This window comes from Leucoraja erinacea, chromosome 19, assembly GCF_028641065.1.
Source record: "Leucoraja erinacea ecotype New England chromosome 19, Leri_hhj_1, whole genome shotgun sequence".
NCBI classification, from domain to species: domain Eukaryota; kingdom Metazoa; phylum Chordata; class Chondrichthyes; order Rajiformes; family Rajidae; genus Leucoraja; species Leucoraja erinaceus.
In genome coordinates, this window is record NC_073395.1 from 20763093 (window position 1) to 20787882 (window position 24790).

Consider the following 24790-nt stretch of genomic DNA (forward strand, 5'->3'; position numbering starts at 1 on the left):
GCCTCTTGGAGGAAGAACGTGGCAGCACTGCACACAGACACATCTGTTCACGTGCCCTTGGAATGGAGGGAGTGTGATGAAGGAAGGACTTAGTTGTGATGGCCACTCCAATCAATGGGATATCAAATCTTATTGCTCTGCAGTATTCCATCCCCTCAGTCTGAGATTGGCCTCGGCTATTAAGCAATTATTTTGTCAACACTGATAAAGTGGCTTAAAATGAAAGACAAACATCTGTGGAAACACTTAGACATGAAAACAGGCCCTTTGGTCCACCTTGTCCATACTGACCAATTGGAATACTGGGCTAGACACATTTGCCTGCATTTGACCCATGTCCCTCTAAACCCTTCCGGTCCATATATATGTCCAAATGTCTTCCGAAGGTCAAATTTCTACATTCAATGGGGAAAAGGGTGTTCATGCAACAGAAAATCACAGAATGGATGGTTTCAAGGAACCCAAACCCTTCATAGTATGGGGTTACCTGTAGTAGAAGATTAATTATTTTTAATTTATTTTATTATACAGGATAAAAATCCTGGGCTCTCTGTTGGAAGATACTCATTTCTATGAATATCTCTATGGTTTTAAGGTTCAATTTATTTTGAATAATTTATTTACTGTTAAATTCCTCCTCAATTCTGGAAGCTAGGTAATGCAAACTGCAGAGTTCCAGTTCATCTCTGGGTCGATTATTGAGAGACAGTTGCAAACGTGGGAATTGGACAGGTTAGATCAGCGATGAATTTGATTGATTGATCGATTGATTTGATTGATTGAAAGATACAGCATAGAAACAGGCTCTTTGGCCCACCATGTCCATGCCGACCATCGATCACATATTCACACTAGTTCTATGCTATCCCACTTTATCATCAACTCCCGACACATTAGTGGCAATTTACGCAGGCTAATTAAACCACAAACCGGCAGGTCTTTGAAATGTATGAGGAAACCAGAGCACCCATAGAAAACCCAAGTGGTCACAGGGAGAACATGCAAACTCTACGTAGACAGCATCCGAGCCCATGATTGAACCCGGAGGCAGCAGCTCAACGAGCTGTGTTACTGTGGAACAGCGGTAAGGGTCCATAAGGTCTAATCCTTTTTTTTTCCTTTTTTTTGTTCTTATGAGTTCTACAATAATATAATCTAAGAATGTGGAATATTCTATGTATTTCACAATAAGTTCAACATCAAAGTGTTTCCATTCAGACCATGTTAAATTACAAACATTAGTGTTGGTTCAAAGGTTGTAAGAAGATAATAGAACATATAATGTAAAATAATTACCTGGACTATATCTTTAATTTGAAAGGATTAATGGTATTTATTACATAGAAATATAATAAAGAAACACTGATGAATTTAGTGTTTTCATATCTGCTTTAGTCAATGACATTGTTTTCATCCCTTTGAAAAATATTCTGAATTCCCTTGCATAAAAAGGTAATTCCTTTGTTGTGATTGTTTTCCAACCTTACATTTTGTTAATCTTTTAGATGAGGCTAAAAAAGCATGTGGCAGATTTCCAATTCAATTCGCAGAGTGCTGAGGTAAGGAGACTAGGCATTAAGACTTGTAGTAAGTCCATATATTGCCATTGATCAGGTCTGAAAGTGTTCAAGGAAATTGTAAGATGACTATTCAATGTGAATATGTAATCTGATAAAACTGAGGTCAGTGGATCGACGGGTGCGGTGGCGAAGAGTCTGGAAAGTGAAGAGAGGATTTAGCTGTTTGTATATGGAACTAAAACTGCCAGTATATCTTTACAAAAAATGACATAAATTGGCAGGTGAGGTGCTTATTTTGAAGAACACGAGGAGTTATGGAACAAAAATCACTGGTAAGCATAAGCTAATTAATACCTGGGATTTTTAGTTCACCATTAATGTGAAATAATAGAGCTCTTTATTAACATGTTATGATCTTCTAACAGATGACTGAATGCATATTGGAAACTTGTTGGATTTTTGTTTTCTACAGGATAGACTCGTTGACATAACACAGAATTAAGAGCTTTAAGACTAGCCGAGGGATTTGAACGATAACACAAAAGCGCCTTGGCTATTGTAAAAATTGCCAAGGCAAGTTTAATTCCAGATTTAGTTGATATGTTAACATATATTGAACCCGCCTAATAGGGATCAAATCATCCATCATATTTTAAAATGCTTGATATCATGTTTTCAGAATACTGTGTAGCCAAATGTGCTGGCTGAGTTTTCTCAGCACTGGATTGTGTAGAGTTACAGAAATGTATGACACCCAAGGTGGTCATTTGGCCCATCTTGTCCCTGCTGGCCAAAAATTTTCTAATTTATTTTCAAAACCCCTCTCAACTTCTAATTACTTGACATCTTTGTACCATTACGTTGTGCAAAATATATATTTTTTCTTTACCTCTGTCCAGACCCTTCATATCCCCTTGGTTCCCAGGATATCAGATTCAACAATTCATCTTCCATGCAACCTAGGACCTGCCCAGTTATTATCCACTGTAGGCAAGGATTCACTGATTGTCCACGAATACTAGATTGCCCTTGACGAGTCGGGTCAATGATATTCAGACCACCCCCCCCCCCCCCCCCCCCCCCCCCGTCAAAACTTTGTTGCCTTTGTCACTAATCTAAGCTGACACTTGAGTATTTTTATAAAATAAACTGACAAGAAGATTGCCCAAGCAAAATTCGTAATTGTAGAGTTTGTGCATTGTCTGCCAGGTTGTGTTAATGCATCATTTAAGGATACTTGACGTCTCCTTGCAAGGAGAGGACAAATCGTTAAATAGAATTGTCCTTGGGAACATTTAATAATTGATCTCTTCTTGCCGTTATGATGCACTGGTACTGAATCTAATGGGCAGTACAGGAACCTCAGCTGGGACTAATCACGTTTTATTTTATATCCCTGAATTACACTGTTTTTACGTTGTCGTGGAATTTGATATTTTTCCTCCTGGTTTTCTAATTTCCACTTTGTAGCATGGTTACATAGACTGACATTAACTATCCAATACTACCTTGTCTTACTTCCAGCTGATCAGTGAGTTCTGACAGGACATTTGCTTTTGTAGCCTTCAATCATCTTCTCGGTCCCTGACAACAAGTACTTCCTTCACGCTGGGAACTCAGGCTGGCTATCCCTGGCCTCAACCTGACGAAACTAGAAAACACACAAATGCAGGAGTCACTTGGCGGTTCCGGCAGCCTCTCTGCAGAATGTAGGTGACGTTTTGGGCAGGACTAGCCATGTTTTCCAGAGATGCTGCCTGATCCGCTGAGTTGATCCAGCCCTGTTTTTTTATGGTCAATCGGCATATGCAGTTCTTTGTATCCTCAGGGTAACTTGAAGTAGGTTATAATGGCTCTCCCTCTAGCCCAGCTGAGATCAGCCAATAGAAGCTGTAATTGCACCTGGAGCACTGTTCAGCTGCATGCAATAATGTAAACCACATAAATCACAATGATGTTTTGGAGTTTGAGTGAACAAGAAGGACTGCTCTCAATTATTACAGCATACCTCGCAGAAACAATGCAGTACAGAGTGGTGCTAAGAAGAGGGATGAAGCAGGAGGAAGAATACATTTACATACTGATGCTGACAAAGAAGTGTAATTGAAGAAGAGGCTATTTTGAATTAAAGGGAGAGGTGACGAGAATAGAGCTGAAGGAGTTGTACAGGAGCCTGGAGACTGAAGAATGCAAACTCTGCAGAAGAGCAAGCGTGTGAATTGGTGAATAATGAATAAGGACCTGGGCTGGTGGTGCAACACCTGGTTGAGGAATGCAATGTGATGTATTAGGCACCTCTATGGAGAAATTCTAAAATCCACTCACTTGGATACATTAAACCATTATTTAGAGAAGGTCATCCTATGTAGAAGAACAATTTGGCAGCAGCATGTTTCTTAATTTGCACCTTATTGTGGGGTTGTGCTTGATTAAAATAACATTTGATGAAAGCAATGGCAAAGGTTTAAGATTTGTTGTTGGTGGAGGAAAGGCAGTGGTACAGAGTCAATACAGGCGCTCCCCGGCTTACATAATGGGTGAGTTTCGTAAACATGCACTTAAGTAAGCAATTCTTTACGGCCACTGCTTTATTTCTAAGTTGTGCAACTCGGTTCAACGTCAAATTTCTTCAGAACTTAAATGGGTTTGTGCACCTCTACATTCTTATTAGGGTAGCACAGTAGAGCTGCTGCCTTACCGCGCCAGAGACCCAGGTTCAATCCTGACCTCAGCTGCTGTCTGCATGGAGTTTGCATGTTAAGTGCAACTGTGTCCAGACACAGCTCCTTAAGGACCATGTTGGGGAACTGGAGCAGCAGCTGGATGACCTGCGATCCATCAGGGGCAACAAAAGCTTCCTGGACAGAACCTACATTCAGGTCGTCACTCCAGGATGCGATGGGTGGAGACGGAAAGAAATGGGATGAAGCGAGTGCAGGAGACCTTGGTGGACGTGCCTCTTGTGAACAGGTACACCCTCTTGAGAGCTGTTGGGGCAGACGACGCTTCCAGTCCGAGTGATGGACAGGTCTGTGGCTCGAATCTTAGCGCTGAGACTCGACCAGACCAGAGCCATAGTGGTGGATAACTCCATTGTCCGAGGTAAAAGGAGGATAGAAGCAAAAGGTAGAAGGGAGATAAGAAAAACTAACCTGAAAGTTTTGAGCCTTAATGTGAGGAGCATTCGAAATAAGGTGGATGAATTGAATGCGCAGTTAGTAGTTAAGGGATATGATATAGTTGGAATTACGGGAACATGGCTCCAGGGTGACCAAGGCTGGGAGCTAAACATGCAGGGGTATTCAATATTCAAGAAGGATAGACAGAAAGGTAGAGGAGGTGGGGTGGCATTGCTTGTTAAAGAGGAGATTAATGCAATAGCAAGGAGAGACATTATCTTGGATGCTGTAGAATCAGTTTGGGTAGAACTGCGAAAAAGACCACCAAACAGCAGTAGGGAGGTTGGGGACAGCATCAAGCAGGAAATTAGGGATGCGTGTAGCAACGGTACAGCAGTTATCATGGGTGACTTTAATCCACATATAGATTGGGCCAAACAAATTGGTAACAGTGCTGAGGAGGTGGATTTCCTGGAATGTGTACAGGATGGGTTTTTAACCCAATATGTAGAGGAACCGACTAGACGGCAGGCCATCCTGGACTGGATATTGTGTAATGAGGAAGGATTAGTTAGCGATCTTGTTGTGCAAGGCCCCATGGGCAACAGTGACCATAATATGGTGGAATTCTGAATTAGTATGGAGAGTGACACGGTTAATTCAGAGACTGAACTTGAATAAAGGAGACTTTGAAGGTATGAGATGGGAATTATCTAGGATAGACTGGCAAATTGTGCATCCCTGTCTGGCGAAAAAATAAAACTGGGAAGGCAGCTCAACCATGGCTGACGAGAGAAGTCAAGGATAGTGCTAAAGCCATGGAAAAGGCATATAAATTGGTCAGAAGAAGCAGCAAACCAGAGGACTGGGAGAAATTTTGAACTCAACAGAGGAGAACAAGGGGTTAATTAAGAGGGGGGAAAAAAGAGCATGAAAGAAAGCTTGCGGGGAATATCAAAACTGTTGTAAAAGTTTCTAAAAGAAAAAGATTAGTGAAGACGAATGTAGGTCCTTTACAGTCAGAGGCCGGTGGATTTATAATGGGGAAACAAGGAAATAGCAGTACAATAAAGGATAACTTTGGATCTGTCTTCACTAATGAAGACACAAGCAATCTCCTGGAAATACTAGGGGACCGAGGATCTAGTGGGAGAGAGGAACTGAAGGGAATCCACATTTAGTCAGAAAATGGTGTTAGGTAAACTGTTGGGATTGAAGACAGATAAATCCCCATGGCCTGATGGTCTGCATCCCAGAGTACTCCAGGAGATGGCCCTAAAAATCGTGGATGCATTGATGATCATTTTCCAATGTTCTCTCGACTCTGGATCATTTCCTGTGGGCTGGAGGGTACCCAATAAACTCCACTTTTTAAGAAAGGATGGAGAGAGAAAACGGGGAACTATAGACCAGTTAGCCTAACATTGGTAGTGGGGTAGATGCTAGAGTCGATTATTAAAGATGTGATAGCAGCGCCTTTGGAAAGCAGACAGGATCGGTCACAGTCAGCTTGGATTTATGAAGGGGTAATCATGCTTGACTAGCCTTTTGGAATTTTTTGAGGATGTAACAAGTAGAATGGATCAGGGAGAGCCAGTGGATGTGGTGTGTCTGAACTTTCAAAAATCCTTTGACAAGGTTCCACACAAGAGATTAGTGTGCAAAATTAAAGCATGTGATATTGGGGGTAGGATATTGACATGGATAGAGAACTGGTTGGCAAACAGGAAGCAAAGAGTAGGAATTAACGGGTCATTTTCAAAATGGCAGGCAGTGACTATTGGGGTACTGCAAGGCTCGGTGCTGGGACCCCAGTTGCTTACAATATATATTAATGATTTAGACGTGGGAATTAAATGTAACATCTCTAAGTTTGCGGATGACACAAAGCTGTGAGCTGTGAGGTGGATGCTATGAGGCTGCAGGGTGACCTGGACAGGTTGGGTGAGTGGGCAGAAGCATGGCAGGTGCATTGTAATGTGGATAGATGTGAGGTTATCCACCTTGGTGGCAAGAACAGGAAGGCAGATTATGATCTGAATGTTGTCAGATTAGGAGAAAGGGAAGGTGCAATGAGACCTGGGTGTGCTTGTACATCAGTCACTGAAAGTAAGCATGCAGGCGCAGCAGGCAGTGAAGAAACCTAATGGCATGTTGGCCTTCGTTGAGAGAGAATATGAGTTTAGGAGCAAGGAGGTCCTACTGCAGTTGTACAGGGCCCTGGTGAGACCACACCTGGAGTATTGTGTGCCATTTTGACTCCTAATTTGAGGAAGGACATTATTGCTATTTAGGTAGTGCAGCATAGGTTCACCAGGTTAATTCCTGGGATGGTGGGACTGACATATGATGAAAGAATGGGTCGACTGGGCTTGTATTCACTGGAATTTAGAAGGATGAGAGGGGATCTTATAGAATCATATAATGTTCTTAGAGGATTGGACAGGGTAGATGCAGGAAAAATGTTCCCGATGTTGGGGGAGTCCAGAACCAGGGGTCATAGTTTAAGAATAAGGGGGAGGCCATTTAGGACTGAGATGAAGAAAAACCTTTTCACCTAGAGAGTTGTGAATCTGTGGAATTCTCTACCACAGAAGGCAGTGGAGGCCAATTAATTCACTGGATGTTTTCAATAGAGAGTTAGATTTAGCTCTTGGGACTCAGGGAATCGAGGGATATGGGGGAAAAAGCCAGAACGGGGTACTGATTTTGGATGATCAGCCATGATCATATTGAATGGTGGTGATGGCTAGAAGGGCCAAATGGCCTACTCCTGCACCTGTTTTCAATGTCTCTATGTTTTCCCTGTGACCACGTGGGCATCCTCTGGGTGCTCTGGCTACTTCCCACATCCCAAAACCTTGTGGTTTTATAGGTTAATTGGCTGCAATAAATTGCCCCTTGTGGGTAAAGAGCGGATGCAAAAGTGGGATAACATAGAACTAGTATGAACGTGTGATCGATGGTCGGCGTGGATTCAGTGGGCTGACGGGTCTGTTTCTATGCTGGATCGTTCGATCAATCTGTATCTTTAATCAATCAAAAATTTCTTCAAGGCCTAAATTGAATCCTGTGTAGTGCGTGGGTCTCAAAATGAGGCAAGTAGTCTGAAGTTTGAGAAGCACTTTACTTTAATTCCTCCCGGTTCAGGGGAAGACGAAACCAGGGAAAGATGGCACCCAAACCCTGCCTTTTATACCCTCCGGCTAAGGACCGCCTCCGGACTGCGCCACTCCTGTGCCGAGGGGTTCGGCAGTATAATGGCACGACCCTTAGGAGCCGCCACACCTGTGCCTTTTATATTCCACCCATTGTAGTTTTCTTTCTCACTCCCCTGTGCAACATAACCTTAAAATACCTTTCCATTTGCTGTGCAACTAAGCACATAACCCTTTAGAGTTGTTGAGTCACACAGCAAGCAAGTAGATTCTCCTGCACACTAATTCAGTGCTAACCATCAACAACCTATTTACATGAAACATGTACTAATTCCTCTTTATTATTCACAATTTCCTATAAGTGGTTCGGGTGCCACAGTGGTGGAGTTACTGTCTTACAGCGCCAAAGACTCGGGTTTGATCCTGACCACAGGTAATATATTTACTTTCACCCTGTGACCGCGTGGATTTTTTCAGAGTGCTCTGGTATCCTCCCACACTTCAAAGACGTCCAGGTTCATAGGTTAAATGGCAATTCTGTAAATTGCTCATAGTGCGTAGGATTGTGAAACTGGGATAAAATAGAACTAGTGTAGGGTGATCGTTGGTCGTCGTGAACTCGGAGGGGAGAAAAGCCTGTTTTCGCACTGTATCTCTAAATTAAACTGAACTCTATCATTGGCCTATACATTAGGTCAATTTATAGTGGCCAGTCCATACACCCAAGAAAGCACACATAAGAACATGCAAACCCCACACAGACAGTACCAAAGATCAACTTAAAACCCGTTTTCCTGGATCCGTGACGCACAAAATGTACTAATTGTGCCAGTATGCCAGCTCGTGAAACTTTTTTTGTACTTTAATCCATTTGAAAATATCCTATTCCAGACATTTCCTTTGTTGCCCTCCCGATTCTTGTTTCTGGATGACTGGCAGTCACACAGAAGCAGAAGTTACATTTCCTTGTGTTCTTCTAAATTTAGTATCTTCTGCATTCCACTTCTTAGCACGGTTTGTTGCAAGCTTTAGATCCTGTACATTGTATTATTTTAATTGAGGGGAAATTATTTAGCAATATGATGCAAAATAATAATAAATGCCCTGCCTATAAAAACACTGGTTTAAAAAGGCTGCACAGTTTTATATTGTTTAATTACACCGTGGCTAGTGTGTGAGCAAGTTGGCAATACTTATCTTCTGCATGCACCTATACTTTAGTTGGTTACTTTAGTTGCAATTAAAAGTTTCTTGCAGTGGGAAGGGAACAGATTAGTTCTTGGCCTGTCACCAAGTGATTAACCGCAGTCAGTCTGGGTTTGGAGATAGCCTTGGTTTAAATTTGGAAGAAACATTCATATTTAAACCCCAGCGAACTTTCAGCCGTGTGCATTTGGTACAATTTCCTGGTAACTGCACTGAGTTCTTGATGGGTGTAATGAACTTGATGTGATCCTAATTCTACCGTAAACATCTGAACACAGTTCTTAAATGTCAGGTGATAGAAAGCTGATCAGTGTAACGGATGAATTTGTGATCTCACACTGGAAAAATACTTTTGTGGGTTACATTTTGTGGTTTGCTCCAACATTTTGTGTCTATCTTTGGTATAAACCAGCATCTGCAGTTCCTTTTTATTCAAAATATATTATGTCTTCACCATAAAGATATTCACCCAACAATATTTAGAAGACAAATAATTATTTGGAATGATGAATAAATGTACAACTGGTGATTTTTTTTTTCCCTTTATTAGGGATAAAATGTACATTTTTTCAGGAATTCCGATCTCTTAACTTACAATTACATTTTGAGGTATTGTGAAATTAAAAACATCCATTATAAAATTTAATTATGTCAAATTTAAGTGATTTTAATTCTGATGATATGTTTTGCATACAGCTGAAGAGTAGCTGACAAGACTTCCAGGGCCTAGCAAACTCATCACACTGTTTGATAAATTTGAGTTCATCTTGAGAGAGTATTTTTGCACTCGGCTGTTTTCCTGTTTTCTAGATTTGGGAATAAATGAGGGTGGGTGAGCCCTGGTCGGTCAGTGAGGGAATTTTACTCGAAATTAACTCTCCTTGGTTTTCATGTGATTATTCTGGTAGATGCAAATTCCAAATTTAATTTGCTCTGCTAAGCCACAAGGTTAAATGCATCTGAAAATTTTTCTTTAAGTCTCCATTTCAGCTCTCCTCACAAAGAGCTTCATGGACAATGTAGTTTTGGGGTCAGATATTGCAAAGGGGGCTGCTATCGATTTGCTGTTTCTTTTCCTTTGATCAGCCACTGTTTGTAAGAGGAATTGCAGGCTCATGAACTGTATGGAGGAATAGACCAAAATTATGAAAGTTGTATTGCACAGGTATTGCACGGTGGCGCAGTGGTAGAATTGCTGCCTTACAGCACCAGACACCCAGGTTCGATCCTTATTACCGGAGCTGTCCGTACAGAGTTTGTATGTTTACCCCATGACCACGTGGGATTTCGCCGGAAGCTCCAGTTTCCTCCCACACTCCACGGACATACAAGTTTGTCGGTTAATTGGCTTCAGTAAAGATTTAAACTGTCCCTAGTGTGTAGGATAGAGCAAGTGCATGGGAACCGCTGGTTGGTACGGACTCAGTGGGCCAAAGGGCCTGTTTTTTATGCTGTAACTAAACTAAACTAGTCAACAAATAACTAACAAACTAACAGAGGGTACACAAAAATGCTGGAGAAACTCAGTGGGTGCAGCAGCATCTATGGAGCGAAGGACCTATGGACCTTCCACAGGTCTGAAGAAGGGTTTCGGCCCGAAACGTTGCCTATTTCCTTCGCTCCATAGATGCTGCTGCACCTGCTGAGTTTCTCCAGCATTTTTGTGTACCTTCGATTTTCCAGCATCTGCAGTTCCTTCTTAAACAAACTAACAGAGATGAGTTAAAGGGGTGAACAGTAAATGCAAATGCAAATATTAAAGTCATTCAACCAGAGTCCCTAATGTGGGACTATACTATGTTATGGGAATGAGACATCAATCCAGACACTACAGCTGATAATGCCTCACCAGCATGTGGGGAATTCTAGCAATTGAGCACATTTATCTCCAGTAAGGAAGTTCTATGGTATTTATACATAGTTATTAAAAGGTGAAGAACGTTGCAATAAATACATTTTTAATTCAGTAGCATGGAGCATAAAACAAACTACTGGAGGGACACAGTGGGATGAGCAGCATCTGTGGAAGGAATGGAATTGTCCATGTTTCGGGTCAAGACCCTGCATCAGGATAATTGTAATTCAGTTTGAGTACTGTTGTAGTTTCTGTTGCACAAAAACAAAGCATCAATGTTGGGGCTCTGAAATAAAATCAGGAAATGCTGGTAATGTACAACAGGTCAGGCAGCATCAGCAGAAATATTTTTGCTTGGTTATTTCAGGTTTAGGTTTAGATTTATTATTGTCACATGTACCAAGGTACTGTGAGAAGCTTTGTTTTGCATGCTATCCAAAACGATCAGGTAATACTACACCTAAAAACAAAAGTCAAACTCGAGGACAAGGTGAAGTTACGGAGTGCAGAATACAGTTTTCAGCATTGTAGTAGGGTAGAGGTGAATCGGCCAGTACCCTAGTTTATGGAAGGACAGTATCCTAGCTCATGATTCAGCCAGCGAGCCCCTTTCATCTGTAGTTTTATTCCTGATAAACATCTGAGTTCTGTTTGTTACTTAAGCTGCGGCTCATGGAGCTGATCTTAAATCTCTTTTCCCTGCATCTGTCCTGCAGACCTAGAGAAATTAGATTGGTTTGGTAATTGGTTTGAAAACTACAGTGGGAGCTTGGAATCTAAACATTGATGGGTGTCATTTAAAGGTGCAGTACTGGTGCAATGTCTGATGTTGATACAGAGCCTCGGCATAAGATTGGCCATCCATAAGGCACTTCTTCTGTGGTAGGAAATTCACACAGTCCGAAAGATCCACTTTCATTCCCAGATATATTCAATAAAATGTTTCCCTCTCAGTAAAGCTTCTGTTTTAAAGTTTTGAGTTGCTTGAAGTCGATATAGATTCGTGCAGCACTGAACAGGCCCTTCAGCCCAACTTGTCCATGCCAGCCAAAATACCCCATCTCAGCTAGTCCTATTTGCTCGCCTTTGGCGCATAGCTTTCTAAACCTTTCCTGTGTATGTACCTGTTGAAGTGCCTTTTAAATATGGTTATTGTACCTGCCTCAATTATTTCCTATGGCAATGAGTTCCACAGATTAACCACCCTCTGACTAAAGGGTGTAGGATAGTGCAAGTGCATGGGGATCGCTGGTCGGCACGGACTCGGTGCACCAACCACCCTTTGACAGAAAAAGCGTCTCTTCGGATTCCCATTAAATCTTTCCTCTCCTTAGTTCATGGAGTTGTTGTCGCCAATCATGCCCATCATTGCGAAAAGAGATGACAGAAAGGTTATAATTTTGTTGATTGTTGAATTAAGAAAAATTTAAGAACAGTTTTAGATGCTTTGCAATTGAGTTGGAATATAGTAGGTTAATCCTACCTTGAAACATTAGATTTGTTCCTCCACTGAATCTATATGTAGATCCACCATTTAATGTTTTTTTGATTTGTATTTTTTATTTGTAATGTGCACTGTATTTTACTTGCATTATAGCATCGATATTCCTTTTCATAATCTCAGGATGCTCCAAAGTGCATCACAGCTGTTGAATTGCAATTATCGCAATTTTATAGGGAAATTCACAAGCAACTGGAAGATAACCAGATAATGGGATTTTGCTGTTTTTTGTAAAAACAAGGAGAGAGCTCCTTTTCATGCAAAACAAGCTTTCTGCACATCTGACTTTGTTGTTAATTTAAGGACAATCTTCCTTTTGTACTTTCAAATCTGATTGTACAGAGGATTTGAGAAATAGAATGCATTAATATAGGATGTTGTCCCAGGGCTGTGTGGGCATCCTTTGCTTGTCCTGTTTTAATCCCAGTTGATCACTTGGAATTGGTAGTAGCTACATTATTTGGATCACTATTTGGAAGGTAGGACTGGTGGACATACAAAAACATTTGGAGATTTGTACAAGCTATTTCACAGCGGGTGCAATGTTCGATGACACAGAGTGGTGGGTGCCTGGAAAGGTGGTGGTAGAGGCAGATCAGAGACTTTTAGATAGATGCATGGATATGTAGGGAATGGAAGGCTGTGGATCATGTGCAGATTTCAATTATACTTTATTGTCACATGTACAGTACCCAGGTACAGTGAAATGCTTTGTTTTGCATGCAACTTAGTAAAAGCATGCAGCAGACCTCACCTATGCAGTACACAAGAGTGGCCGCATTTCTGGCACCAACAAAGTTTATCTTGGCATCATGTTCGACACAGCTTTGAGCTCTGTGGGCTGAAGTGTCTGATGCTGTGCTGTACTGTTCTGTTTCATTTATTTCATCTCTGAGATTGAATTTTCCTGTCCAAGTTTTCATGTTACAGTTGTACAGGACATTGGTGAGGCCACATTTTGAGAATTGTGATCAGTTTTTGGTCACCCTGTTATAGGAAAGATATTGTCAAGCTGGAAAGAGTGCATAGAAGATTCGAGGGCCTGGACAATAGGCAATGGTAGAGCAAGCTACAATGTTATTCCTTGGAGCCTGGGAGGATGAGGGGTGATCTTAGATAGGGTAAATGCACAGAGTATTTTAACCAAGGACACAGGTTTAAGGTGAAGGGGGTAGGATTTAATATGAACCTGAGTTGCAACTTTTCCGCTCAGAGGGTGGTGGGTATATGGAGCGAGCTGTCAGGAGATAGTTGAGACAGGTACTGTCACAACATTGTGGAGATGGAGCATATTGGTTGGCGTGGGAAAATTTGGCAGAGGAGCCTGTTTCCAGTCTGTTCGACTCTATGACTGTAAGATCATAAACAGGAAGTTTTTCCAAAATATATCTGCTCCATTTGCAAATATTTATTTACGTAGAAATTTCCTGTCGAAAAATTAGAACATAACAAATGTTAGAACGGGCGTAATTGGTGCAAACAAGTCAGCCTTAAGAGAGCACAACTAATAGTATATAGAAATTAATACTCAAGCTAACCAACCATTCACACTCATTTCGCACAGCATGATTAAGATCATTTGATTGTGAAAGCTGGTGAAATTTTAATATGACATGTACTGATCTTATAAAAATGCAATTGAGGACTTAGAAAATACAAGGTACATCTCTAAATATATCAAGGAAAGTTAATCTCGTCACTGTAAATACCAGAAAAATAGCGTGTTTAATTTTATGATCATTTCAAATTGGTGCGATTGCTAGTTTTGTGTGTTCAGATTTTTTATCGCAGAGGTACAGCAGCAGTAGATTTGCTACCTCAGTGCCTAGGGTTTAATCCTGACCTTGGGTGCTGTCTGTACGGAGTTTGTACGTTCTCCCTGTGACCACATGGGTTTTATCCGTGTGCTCGGATTTCCTCCCACACTCTAAAGTCCACAGGTTTGTAGGTTGAGGATCGCCGTAGTGGTGACCGCGGAGGCCTCAATAGGCCCGACTATGGGTGAACGGGGGACGGGTCTGGACTTTTGATGCCTTACCCCACAGTGGGAACCATTGTGGGGGGATGTTTTTATGTTTACTGTTAAATTCTTTGATGTTGTGTCTAATCTTTATTTGTGTGCTGCAATGGCAAGTCAAATTTCACTACACCAATTGGTGTATGTGATAATAAATGTCCTTTGTCCTTTGTTAATTGGCTTTGGTAAAAATGGTAAATTGTCCCTAGTGTGTAGAACAATGCTAGTGTACGGGGTAATTGCTGGTCGGTATGGACTAGGTGGGCCGAAGGGCCTGTTTCTGCGCCGTATCTCTAAAGTCTAAAGTAAAGCCTAAAGGTAAAGCCACCAAAATGAGTGGAGCAAGAATTAATAGCCGGGCGCAAAAAAATCTTGAAATGTTAATCATGACAGTTGCATGTAAGACAGAATTGCACTCAAATGTCAGCTTCCTTTGAGACAAGCTTTCCTTTTCTTTTCCCTGAACAGCTGATGTCATGTGCTAGGATGTGCAAATGCTCCTCCCCTGCCCCCCTCTCCTTCCAGCAGTACCTCTTTCATGAATGGGTCTGGAGCTCCAGGCAATTTATTGTCAGAACAAAACTGCTCCTAGTGTTTCTTAACAAGCAATCCTTTGAGGTCAAGGATGACTAGCTTCCACTCATGGAGAGGAAGATGCCTCTGTATGAATGCCTCATAGCATGGATGGGCGGGTGTAACCAACTGCTACACAATCTTGACCAAATGAAATCTTGATCCTAACCCAATGCTCGGTAGGATACAAAGTCATTTCAGAAGAAATCTTAATTGTTCAGTATTTCAATCTCTCTCTCTTTGTGTTCATTTTCTCTTATCTCTCATGGGATCTGGCAGCCACAGCTAATGTTTTAGTGGAACAGAGTAAGCAGCGTTTTTAAAACTTGCTTCTAAGTTGGACTAATGGATATTGATCTAACTGAGAACATTTCGACTGAATCTTTTGTGCTCAGTTAAATCATAGCTGAATATGGAGATTATTGCACAATGTTTTGTTCATGGTCTGATTTGTATCTTAGGCAGTTGTTAAATAATGCAAAACTCAGATGAGTGCTTTATCATTTACAACTGCTCTTTGTGCCAATACCACTTCAAATTCAGATTCAGAAAGACCAACTGATATTGGTAGAAATTTCAGTTCTCGTCTTGGTAGACCTTTTAACTGATCAGAAACAGATTTTTTATCATAGAATTTTTGAGCACTATTCATGTGATGGACTTGAATATGTTAAATAGGAAAACATTTTTGCTTGAAGATGTTCATGCATCCCACTTATTGCCAACTGTACTAACTCATTTTACTTTGTCTCCCCTCCCATGTTTCTAACTTTCCCTCTGCTGGACCTGCTGCTAACATTGTACATGTTCCAATGCACCAACAGCATCATGGAGAAATCAGAGACTTGCAGGGATTAGCAAGTAAGTGTCTTTCATTCAGTAAAACTATCACTGGTGAGTTCTGCTGGTTTTCTTTTTGGTGTGCAGTTTTTTTATGTAATTTATTTTTTATAGCTGATAAATTAAAAGCCAGTCTGTGCATCTTCAGCTGGTGAGAATAAAGTTACTGTTCGCTATTAAAGGACTTCTTCTTGGTATGTGGTCTTTGCTTCCAGAGGAGGTTAAGTAAATTAGTGAAATACTGTGTAAAATGAGAATTTTATATGAAGCTTGGAGGAAATAAAAACAGAAAATGGAGGAATATTAAACAGGCTACATTTAGATCAGTCATGATTAAATGGTGTAGGCACGATCAGGGCTCTCACAACTTTTTTTCACTGTTGCCAGCCGGGCAACCGAGGCAGCTTTTTAGGTTCCCAAATGACAGTTTAGGTGGTCATTTAAGACGGCTTGCATGACGTGTGCGATAATGTGTTCGGAAAAAGTGGCGGCGCTGTTGAACGGCTGCGGCTCGCCTGCAGTCAGTCTGTCTTTACTTTTTTTTTTTGTTGGTTTGTCTTGTTTTAGTCAAACTTTAGTTATTAGGCTGTGTTATGTGTGGGGGGGGTGGCTGAAACATGGTTTTCTGTCTCTCCCTTCGGGGGAATGCGACTCTTCTTGTCGTATCCCCCTTCTCTGCCTCCGTCTGTGCTGAGGCCTAATGGCGGAGCTGGCGGCCTCCAACTGCGACCGACCTCGAGGCTCCGGAAACAGAGCCAGCCAGGACTCACCAGCTCGAGGCTGGCCATCTTCGAGCTGCGGTGGCGTTCCGGTGGCAGCGGCCCGGCTCGGGGCTGAGACGGCGCTCCGGTGGGTGCGGCCCGGCTCGGGGCTGAGACGGCGTTCCGGTGGCTGAGGCGGCATTCCGGCGGCAGCGACCTGAAGCCGGGGCTCAGCCGCGGGCCAATGGACGACATCGTCGGGAGCTCGCAGGTCAGAGGCTGGTGCCTGTTTTCCGGAGCTCCAGCAGCAACAGCTGCGTCCGCTGGACTGGAGGGCGGCAGCTTCGACCACCCCGGGCCGCGGAGCTTGAACCGGCCCGTTCGCGGAGCTCGGTTGAGCTGCGGGACTGACTACCATCGCCCGGTGGGGTATCGCCTCAGCGCAGAGGGAGAATGAGGAAGGAAGAGACAGTAACTTTAAGATTTTGCCTCCATCACAGTGAGGAGGTGCCTGGTGAATTCACTGTGGTGGATGTTAATTTGTGTTTATTGTGTGTTTTGTTGTTTATTTTTATATGTATGGCTGCAGGCAACGACATTTTGTTCAGACCAAAAGGTCTGAATGACAAATAAAGGATCTGATCTAATCTAATCTAATCGAAGTGCGTAGTTACCAGTTGGAATTATGCTCAATTACGCATTCACATATTATCTGCTTCAAATAAAGTCACAAACCAAACATATTCACCAATCAAGACATGATATATACCACAATGACATAAAGAATTGAATCGATCTGTTTGACACCTTTGAAGGTAGGCACAGTAACAACATCAAGAGGGGAAAAATAGATATATAATATATACCTTCTGCTCTAGGATTTTGTAATTTAAAGGAAATAAAGAGATGGAAGTGTACATTGATTTTTTTTTTCTTGTAAAATACTTGTTATTGTATTATTATTACCTGACCAGACCTATATCGTACTTTTGAATGTACGTAGTACCTCTTTTACTCTGTGCCCACTAAGAAGATGAGTCATGGAAGTAGGTGACTATATTGAATCAATCATGGAACTTGGCAAGTGAGATTGACCAGAAGGATAATAAAAACGGCAGAAGTGTTTTTTTGGGGGTTTTTTTTGTGGGGGGGGGGGGGGGATATATGACAACCTTAAATGAACAGAAACATTATATTTGTGAGAACTTGTGTAACTTTTCTGCTTGATATTTAAACCATCTCCTGAAAAGCAAAGTAAAGACAGCTGTTCATATACATGTAAAGTCACTGTAATTGTCATCTGAGCAGAGCATCCTCATCAGACTTGTCACTGTCAGGGTGAGGTCCCGGGGCAGATGCTGCAGCTGGGTCTTCTCCCGTGTTAGGCCCCCTTGCCCTCATCCCTCCTGCATGCCACAAGCTGATGGCTGGCTCTTGGATCAAAGTCCTTGATGTTACTGGCATGCAGCATGATGAGGAGCTGGTCCGTCACCTGGTCGTCCTGGAGGGAACTTCTGATGGTGGTCTTCAGCTGCTTCAGCCGGTTGAAGCCTCCCTCAGCCTCAGCTGAACTTGCCGGTATGGTAAGGACGAGGTCAAGGAGAGTGCAGATGTTGGGTAGCTCTTCTGGTGTGGGACTTCAGGAACACCATGCTGTATCACAACAACCATTTCAGCAACATGGCTCTTACTTGGCACTACACTGGAGCATTAGGGGAAGCTTCGATGCCCAAATTTCTTGGGTTTTTTTTGATGATAAACTGGGGGAGAACTGGTAAGACAGAGAGAGACAGAGAACGAGCAGAGACAGTGATAGACGGAGATGGAGATGGAGACAGAGATAGAGAAAGACAGAGACAGAAAGACAGGGAGAGAGACAGGTACATGGATAGATCAGGTTTGGAGGGATATGGACCAAATGCAGACTGGTGGCTTTGCAGTTTCTCTCCCCCTCCCGTGGGGTGAAGGATTTAAAGGCTTTTCCCACTTGGGCGACATTTTCGGCTCCAGCCTGAAAAGAGGCTGTCGCGTCGTGGTCAGGTCCTGACGCGTCGTGATGCATGTAGCGACGTGCGGTGTCTCCCTGTCGCCCCAGGATTTTGGAATGTTCACAATCCAGGGGCGACATTTGGGTGTCTCATCATGTCGGGCACCTTGCTTCAAAATGGGTGGTGGGTATTTAGACTCAGTGGCCGGAGCAGGTGGGGGGCACTGGTACATTAATAGCATTGCCTGTACCCAGTTGAAAAACCCTCTGCCTCTGGGGGTTTGGAGAGACCATTGGAAGAGAGATCTGCCTTTGGGACAACTCGTGGCCAACAGTTTAGTTCCCATGCAGAATATTGGGGGTTTTAGTCCAACCCCTGAGGTTCCTGTGTCACATTTAGTTCGGAGATACAGTGCCCTTTGGCCCACCGAGTCCTCACCGACCAGCGATCCCCCGCACACTATCCCACACACGCTAGGGACAATTTATAAATACCAAGCCTATCAACCTAGAGTTAGAGTTAGGGTTACCTGCCGCACTCCAAAGGTTTGTATAAATTGTCCCTAGTGTGTGTGGGATAGTGTGCGGGGGATCGCTGCTCACAGGCTGGGTCTACAAATGGAGTAGTTGGGGAAAGTGGGGGGGGGGGGGGGGGTGTGGAGAAGGGAGGGGGAAAAGGGGATATGAGCGGAGTGGGGGGGAAGTGGAAAAGGGGAAGAAGAATAGAGCGGGGAGAAGGGAGGAAGAAGGGGGAAGGGAAGAAGTGGCTCAGGTGCTCATCACCGCTGCAAATTGTTCTGTTGCTGTTGTTCCCGTAAAAGGGCTGTCGGAGCGTCAGTGACTGACGCCCTTTAAAACCGTCAGTGACGCTCCGCAGTCGCCGAAAAAAAATGGCAAAGTGGGACAGGCCCATTAAGGTAGCAACAGAACAATCTGCATCCACTGTCTGAGCTGCTGGTTCACAAACAAACAGCAACTCGACAGGGCAAGCCAGGGAACAAGGCTAAGGCAGGAGCTCTCTGAGAAATGGCGGCACAGTTTGCATCAGGCCCTCCGCTGTCCACATCAGCCAAGCTTTCCTTCGCTTGCCAAGCCGGGCAAAATGACTGGACTTTTAGTTTGCCCGGTCGGGACTTTAGGTGGCCATTGGCACCCGGGCAATCGTTATTTTCGAGCCCTGCACGATGGTCCGAAGGACCTAATTCTGCTCCGATATCTTTTAGTTCATGTTATCTGTGGAGGGAGATTCTGACTGGGAAGAAAATTCCTCTGCTCTTGTGCAGAGTGGTGTGTAGTTTCAAAAGGGAAATTGTTTGCTGAGGATACAGTTATGGTTTGAGATGCCAATAATTCACAAGTGATTATGAATGAGAAGGGATTTTTACATGGAAGCAGAGGTTTTGGAGCAAGAGGAAAGAGTTAGTTCAGAGGACGAGGAGGGCTAAAAATGGGCTGGAAATTTCCAGTGGCAAAGGGTTGTTCAATGCAGTAACTGAATAAGGCCCAGATAGTTTGAACAATAGGTAGAGTGGAGTGGCAATATTGTGGTTGTTTTAACATGGTATGGATGCTAGTTATGACGAGAGATACCAAAATGTGACTTTATCAGTATCATACTGCTGTGCAATTTTAAGCAGGGAAAATTGTGTGAAATAGCCAAGCAGTAGGCTTCAGCCAAGGATTAGCTACCAACAACTGTGAACTGGGCTCAAAGCCAGGAAATTCCATTCACAATCCAAGAGGTGGGTTTTGTTATTTTTTTAAGTAGTGGAGATACATAGAAACATAGAAAATAGGTGCAGGACGAGGCCATTTGGCTCTTCATTGTGATCATGGCTGATCGTCCCCAATCAATAACCTGTGCCTGCCGTGCATGCTTCATGAGCACTTTACCAAAAGAACATATTAAAAATGAGGTGACCAGTACTGAAAAGCAGCATGAATCTTATGATTAGAGGAAATTCTTAAATCTGATAGTTGAGAGAAGGGAAGAAACGTCACTTGGTTCATGCACAAAACCTTCTTGAGAGCAAGAAGAAAACGTAAAGCCTTTGTGAAGGTACAATGCAAAAGATTACTGGAGTCGATTAAGTGACAAAATTAGGGGGGAGAATATCCAGCTGGATTTGAAGCTGGAAAACAAGGGAAAATGGGAAGAGACAAGTTTTATTGTGGGAGGATGTAGTTGTGGGCACTGTTCATATTAATAATTGGTATATGAATTAAGAGATATTAACAATTATATTTGCAGAAGAAAACACTAATAAAAAGTATATTTGAACATTTTAAAGAAAAATTGAAGGAAGCTGCTAGTTTATTGATGAATTTGTTTAAAATGTGTCAGATGGAATTTGGGCAGAAAGTGGTCTTGGTAATGTGGGAGAGCAAGGGGATTTGTGGATCTGTGTTAATTTTTTCTGTTTTTAGAACAAGTAGAAGTCCATATTTTATCTCTACATTGACCCTTAAATTTTCTATGCAATAATGATTCTATATAATATCTTAACTTCATGTTGTATATGCATGGTATCACACTAACAATGATATACAAAGGGTGCAATTCAGTTCAATTGGAGTCTGCCCGATGTGAGAAAATGCAAAACGTGTGTCTAGTTTGGTTAAACATGGCCAGTTAGGGCAGCTATATTAGAATTGTTTGAAGGTGACAAAAAGATTTGACTCCACAAAAAAAATAAGCACACGTTAATTAAAAGCCAACAAGTTAAGGGCCATAGATTAGATGTAATAGAAAGGAACTGTAGATGGTGGTTTATACCAAAGATAAACACAAAGGCCCGTCCGTATTCTACTAATTTTTAAAAACCCAACAGCAGGTTTAACTCTGCAATTTAGACTCGATGGTGGGTTTAAATCCCTCATATTTAGACTAAAGTCAAAGTTGTCTTTCTACTAATCGCCAAAGCTTAGACTGACCTTAGACTAGTCTAACTTGCCGCAAAATTTAGACTCAGCAGGGGGCAGGTTTAAGGAAGGTTTAAGCTCACTACGGAGAGAAAAAATGGTCGTTCATGTTGAATTCTATAGTGTATTGTGTCTTTTTTTTTTTTTTAATTTTATAGTGATATATGGTAATCAACATTTTCTCAGAAAAAAATACTTTTAATGTCAGTTAAACAGAAGAAATAGAAAATAGGACATTTTTAAAAGAGAAATTCTTTCATTGTCTATGTAGGAACTTTCCAACTAATGCATGGTGATGATGCAGGTTTATCACAGCCATCTATGTCACGTATAGTCCAGGAGGTGTCATCCCACATAGCCCAATGGAGAAGAACCTATATCTCCTTCCCATCAACTCCCCAGCAAGTTCATGACACACAAGATGCTTTATACCAGTATTGCCTCTTTTCTGCCGTGAAAGGGGCAATTGATTGCACACATGTCCCAATCAGAAGTCCAGATGGGGACCTTGCTCAGATGTTTGTCAATCAGAAGGGCAGATACTCTGTGAATGTACAGGTAAATGTAAATGTTAAAATCATTTTATTTCTGAGAAATATTGACTGAAATCCTTTCGAAGATTTCTGAATTTGTGGTTTTACATGAGAAAATGTAGTTGTCCAAAACAAAATAAATGTCATAGCACCTTATTTTCTCGATAATTGTAATTTTATCGGCTAATAACGCCAGGAGCAATTCTTTCTCGCTGGCTTCCCAGTTTCCTTTCCGCTGTTTCTTTTTGTCAACCATGTTGAAGTTGTCGTCTGCTCGTGCTTCTGCTATTGCATTGCAGTTCAAGCAGACATCATCATCATGGCAACTAAAACGCGGTCTAACTTTAGACTCAGCTACACCCAAAGTCTAAAGTTAGACTTGCTTTAGACTTTAGTCTAACTAAACCTCGCTACCAGAATACCAATTTTTTCTTAAACCGAGCGTCGGGTTTAGTTAGACCGAGTAGCAGGTTTAAGGTGAGTTTAAGGAAAGTCTAACTTTGCAATTAGTAGAATACAGGCCAAAGAGTTTGAGTAACTCAGCTGGGTCAGGCAGCATCTCTGGAGAACTTGATTAGGTGACGTTTTGGGTTGTTCTTCAGACTGAAGAAAGGTCCCGACCCGAAATGTCACCTATCCATATTCTCCAGGGATACTCCCTGACCCACTGAGTTACTCCAGCACTTTGTCTATCCTTGCCAAAGATTGAATGTTAGGTACAAGATATAAGAACAGGGAGAAGGAAATTTGAAATACAGACTTATGGTTATGGATTTGTCCTTGGGTTTTACTATTTGAACAGAAACAAATTCAACATATTGGATTAGAGTAGACATGTGGGCCAAGGTAAAATGAGTCATAAAGATACGAGGCAAAAGGAAATAGTTGTTTGATGGATAAATAATGAAGTTGTGTAGATTGGACCGAACCCATTTTCTTATTGTAATTTCTAAATGCAGATGATAAAGGCATTGGTGATAAGCGAATGAATAAGCAAGAGGGAATAGTTATGATCCTTAATGTCTTCCCAGTTGACATTCCTCTGTCTGAACTGCATCGGACCTGACGTGATGAATTGGTCTCACTGGTGCTCATCAGTTTTCACAAGATCATTCACTGTTTCCATTGCTTTAATCTTTGCGATGTACGGAGAAAATGTCTCCGCTGCCAAAATTAACAGAAATGGGAGAGAGCAGGATTGTGTGGAGAGGATTAGAAATGGCAGAAGGAAATGTAGGCTGGAGGCTACAATTGTAGCTCTCTGTCGCCCTCTTCAGTACAAGCTATGGATATGTGGTGGAAAGATTTCACCACTGGGGGGTGAAAGAACGTTCTGTTTGGGAGCATTATGTACAACGGGCAAAATTGTGTCAAAGAGACATGAAAAATATTCATCCACATTGACATCATTGAAACTTAGTATCAACACCTAACCATGAAAGTATTTGTTCACGCATTGTTGTGCAATTACATAGAATTCAAAAAGCATAACAAACGGAATAATGATTGGGAAATACTTGTTAAGAGATTCATTTTCTTTATTGCTGCTGGGATAATGTTTAATGCACATTTAATGCAATGATCAGCCAAGAGGTATAACCAAGCTTCCTTCAGAGATAGTAACTTTAAATCTACTTTAAAACTGGGATAGGAATTACATTAATTAACAAAGTAATTGTTGGCACCAGTGATGACGAGCTGGCTTGTCTTTTTGCTGTTCAGTAGAAACTATGTTGCATTTGAAATGGGGAGAAATACAATAGAAATATAGCTGTAATTAGTCTGCAATGCCTAGCCTTCAGATTGACTTTGAAAAGAGATTTTAAAGGATAGCCTTAACCAATGAAGCTTGTATAATGGAAGGCTGTCACTCATAGAAACATAGAAAATAGGTGCAGGAGTAGGCCATTCGGCCCTTCGAGCCAGCACTGCCATTCAATATGATAGAAACATAGAAACATAGAAATTAGGTGCAGGAGTAGGCCATTCGGCCCTTCGAGCCTGCACCGCCATTCAATATGATCATGGCTGATCATCCAACTCAGTATCCCGTACCTGTCGTCTCTCCATACCCTCTGATCCCCTTAGCCACAAGGGCCACATCTAACTACCTCTTAAATATAGCCAATCTATATTACTAAAAGTCTGTTCTTGACCGGTTTTGGCCATCTGTGCTGCGATTTCCGAGAGAACGCCGCCACCTACGGCCGTCATTTTTGGCCACCTTACTCGGAGCCCCCCTCTGCCGTATGTGTGCCAAGGATTTTTCCCGTCGATTAAAAATGACAGAGATATTAATGATTTTACAAAATTCCCAATTCTCTCTGCTGCCCCTGCTGGCGGCAGGGGGGAGGGACTATAAAACCAGGAAGTGGTGTGCCTCAATCAGTGTCTGCAAGCTGGAGGAAGGCAGAGGGTCACGTTTCTCTGAGATGTGAATAATACTGAACACATGTCTACTCAAATGTAAGTGTCCTTAGTGGTTCTAAAACGCTTGCAGAATGTGTCTATTGGTTCTAAAATGTTTGCAAAAAGTGTTTATTGGTTCTAAAATGTTTGCAAAAAGTGTCTCTTTTGGTTCTACAATGCTTGCAGTATGTGTCTTTTTTGGTGCTAAAATGTTTTTTTAGGTTCTTCCCCCCCCCCCCCCCCCCCCCCCCTTTCCTCTCTCCCCCTCTCCTCCTCTCCCCTCTCCCCCCCCTCCCCCTCTCCTCCTCCCCCCTCTCCTCCTCCTCCCCCCTCTCCTCCTCCCCCCTCTCCTCCTCCCCCTCTCCTCCTCCCCCCTCCTCCCCCCCCTCCTCCTCCCCCCCCCCTCTCCTCCCCCCTCTCCTCTCCCCCCTCTCCTCTCCCCCCCCTCC

The 24790-nt window shown here is 42.4% G+C and overlaps 1 protein-coding gene across 8 annotated transcripts in view; it reads left to right on the forward strand.

The window, feature by feature from the left end:
- The window catches only part of osbpl8 (oxysterol binding protein-like 8), a 166218-nt gene that overhangs the window by 55487 nt on the left and 85941 nt on the right, over positions 1–24790 (forward strand). For 4 of the 8 annotated variants that reach the window (XM_055650565.1, XM_055650569.1, XM_055650566.1 and 1 more), the window contains 2 exons: positions 1506–1559; positions 15774–15810. The exons of 1 other annotated variant lie outside the window; for it this stretch is intronic. In XM_055650565.1, the coding sequence (XP_055506540.1) occupies positions 1506–1559; positions 15774–15810 (91 nt within the window). The remainder of the gene's footprint in view (positions 1–1505; positions 1560–15773; positions 15811–24790) is intronic. 3 more of the 8 variants (XM_055650568.1, XM_055650571.1, XM_055650573.1) reach the window with 1 other exon arrangement.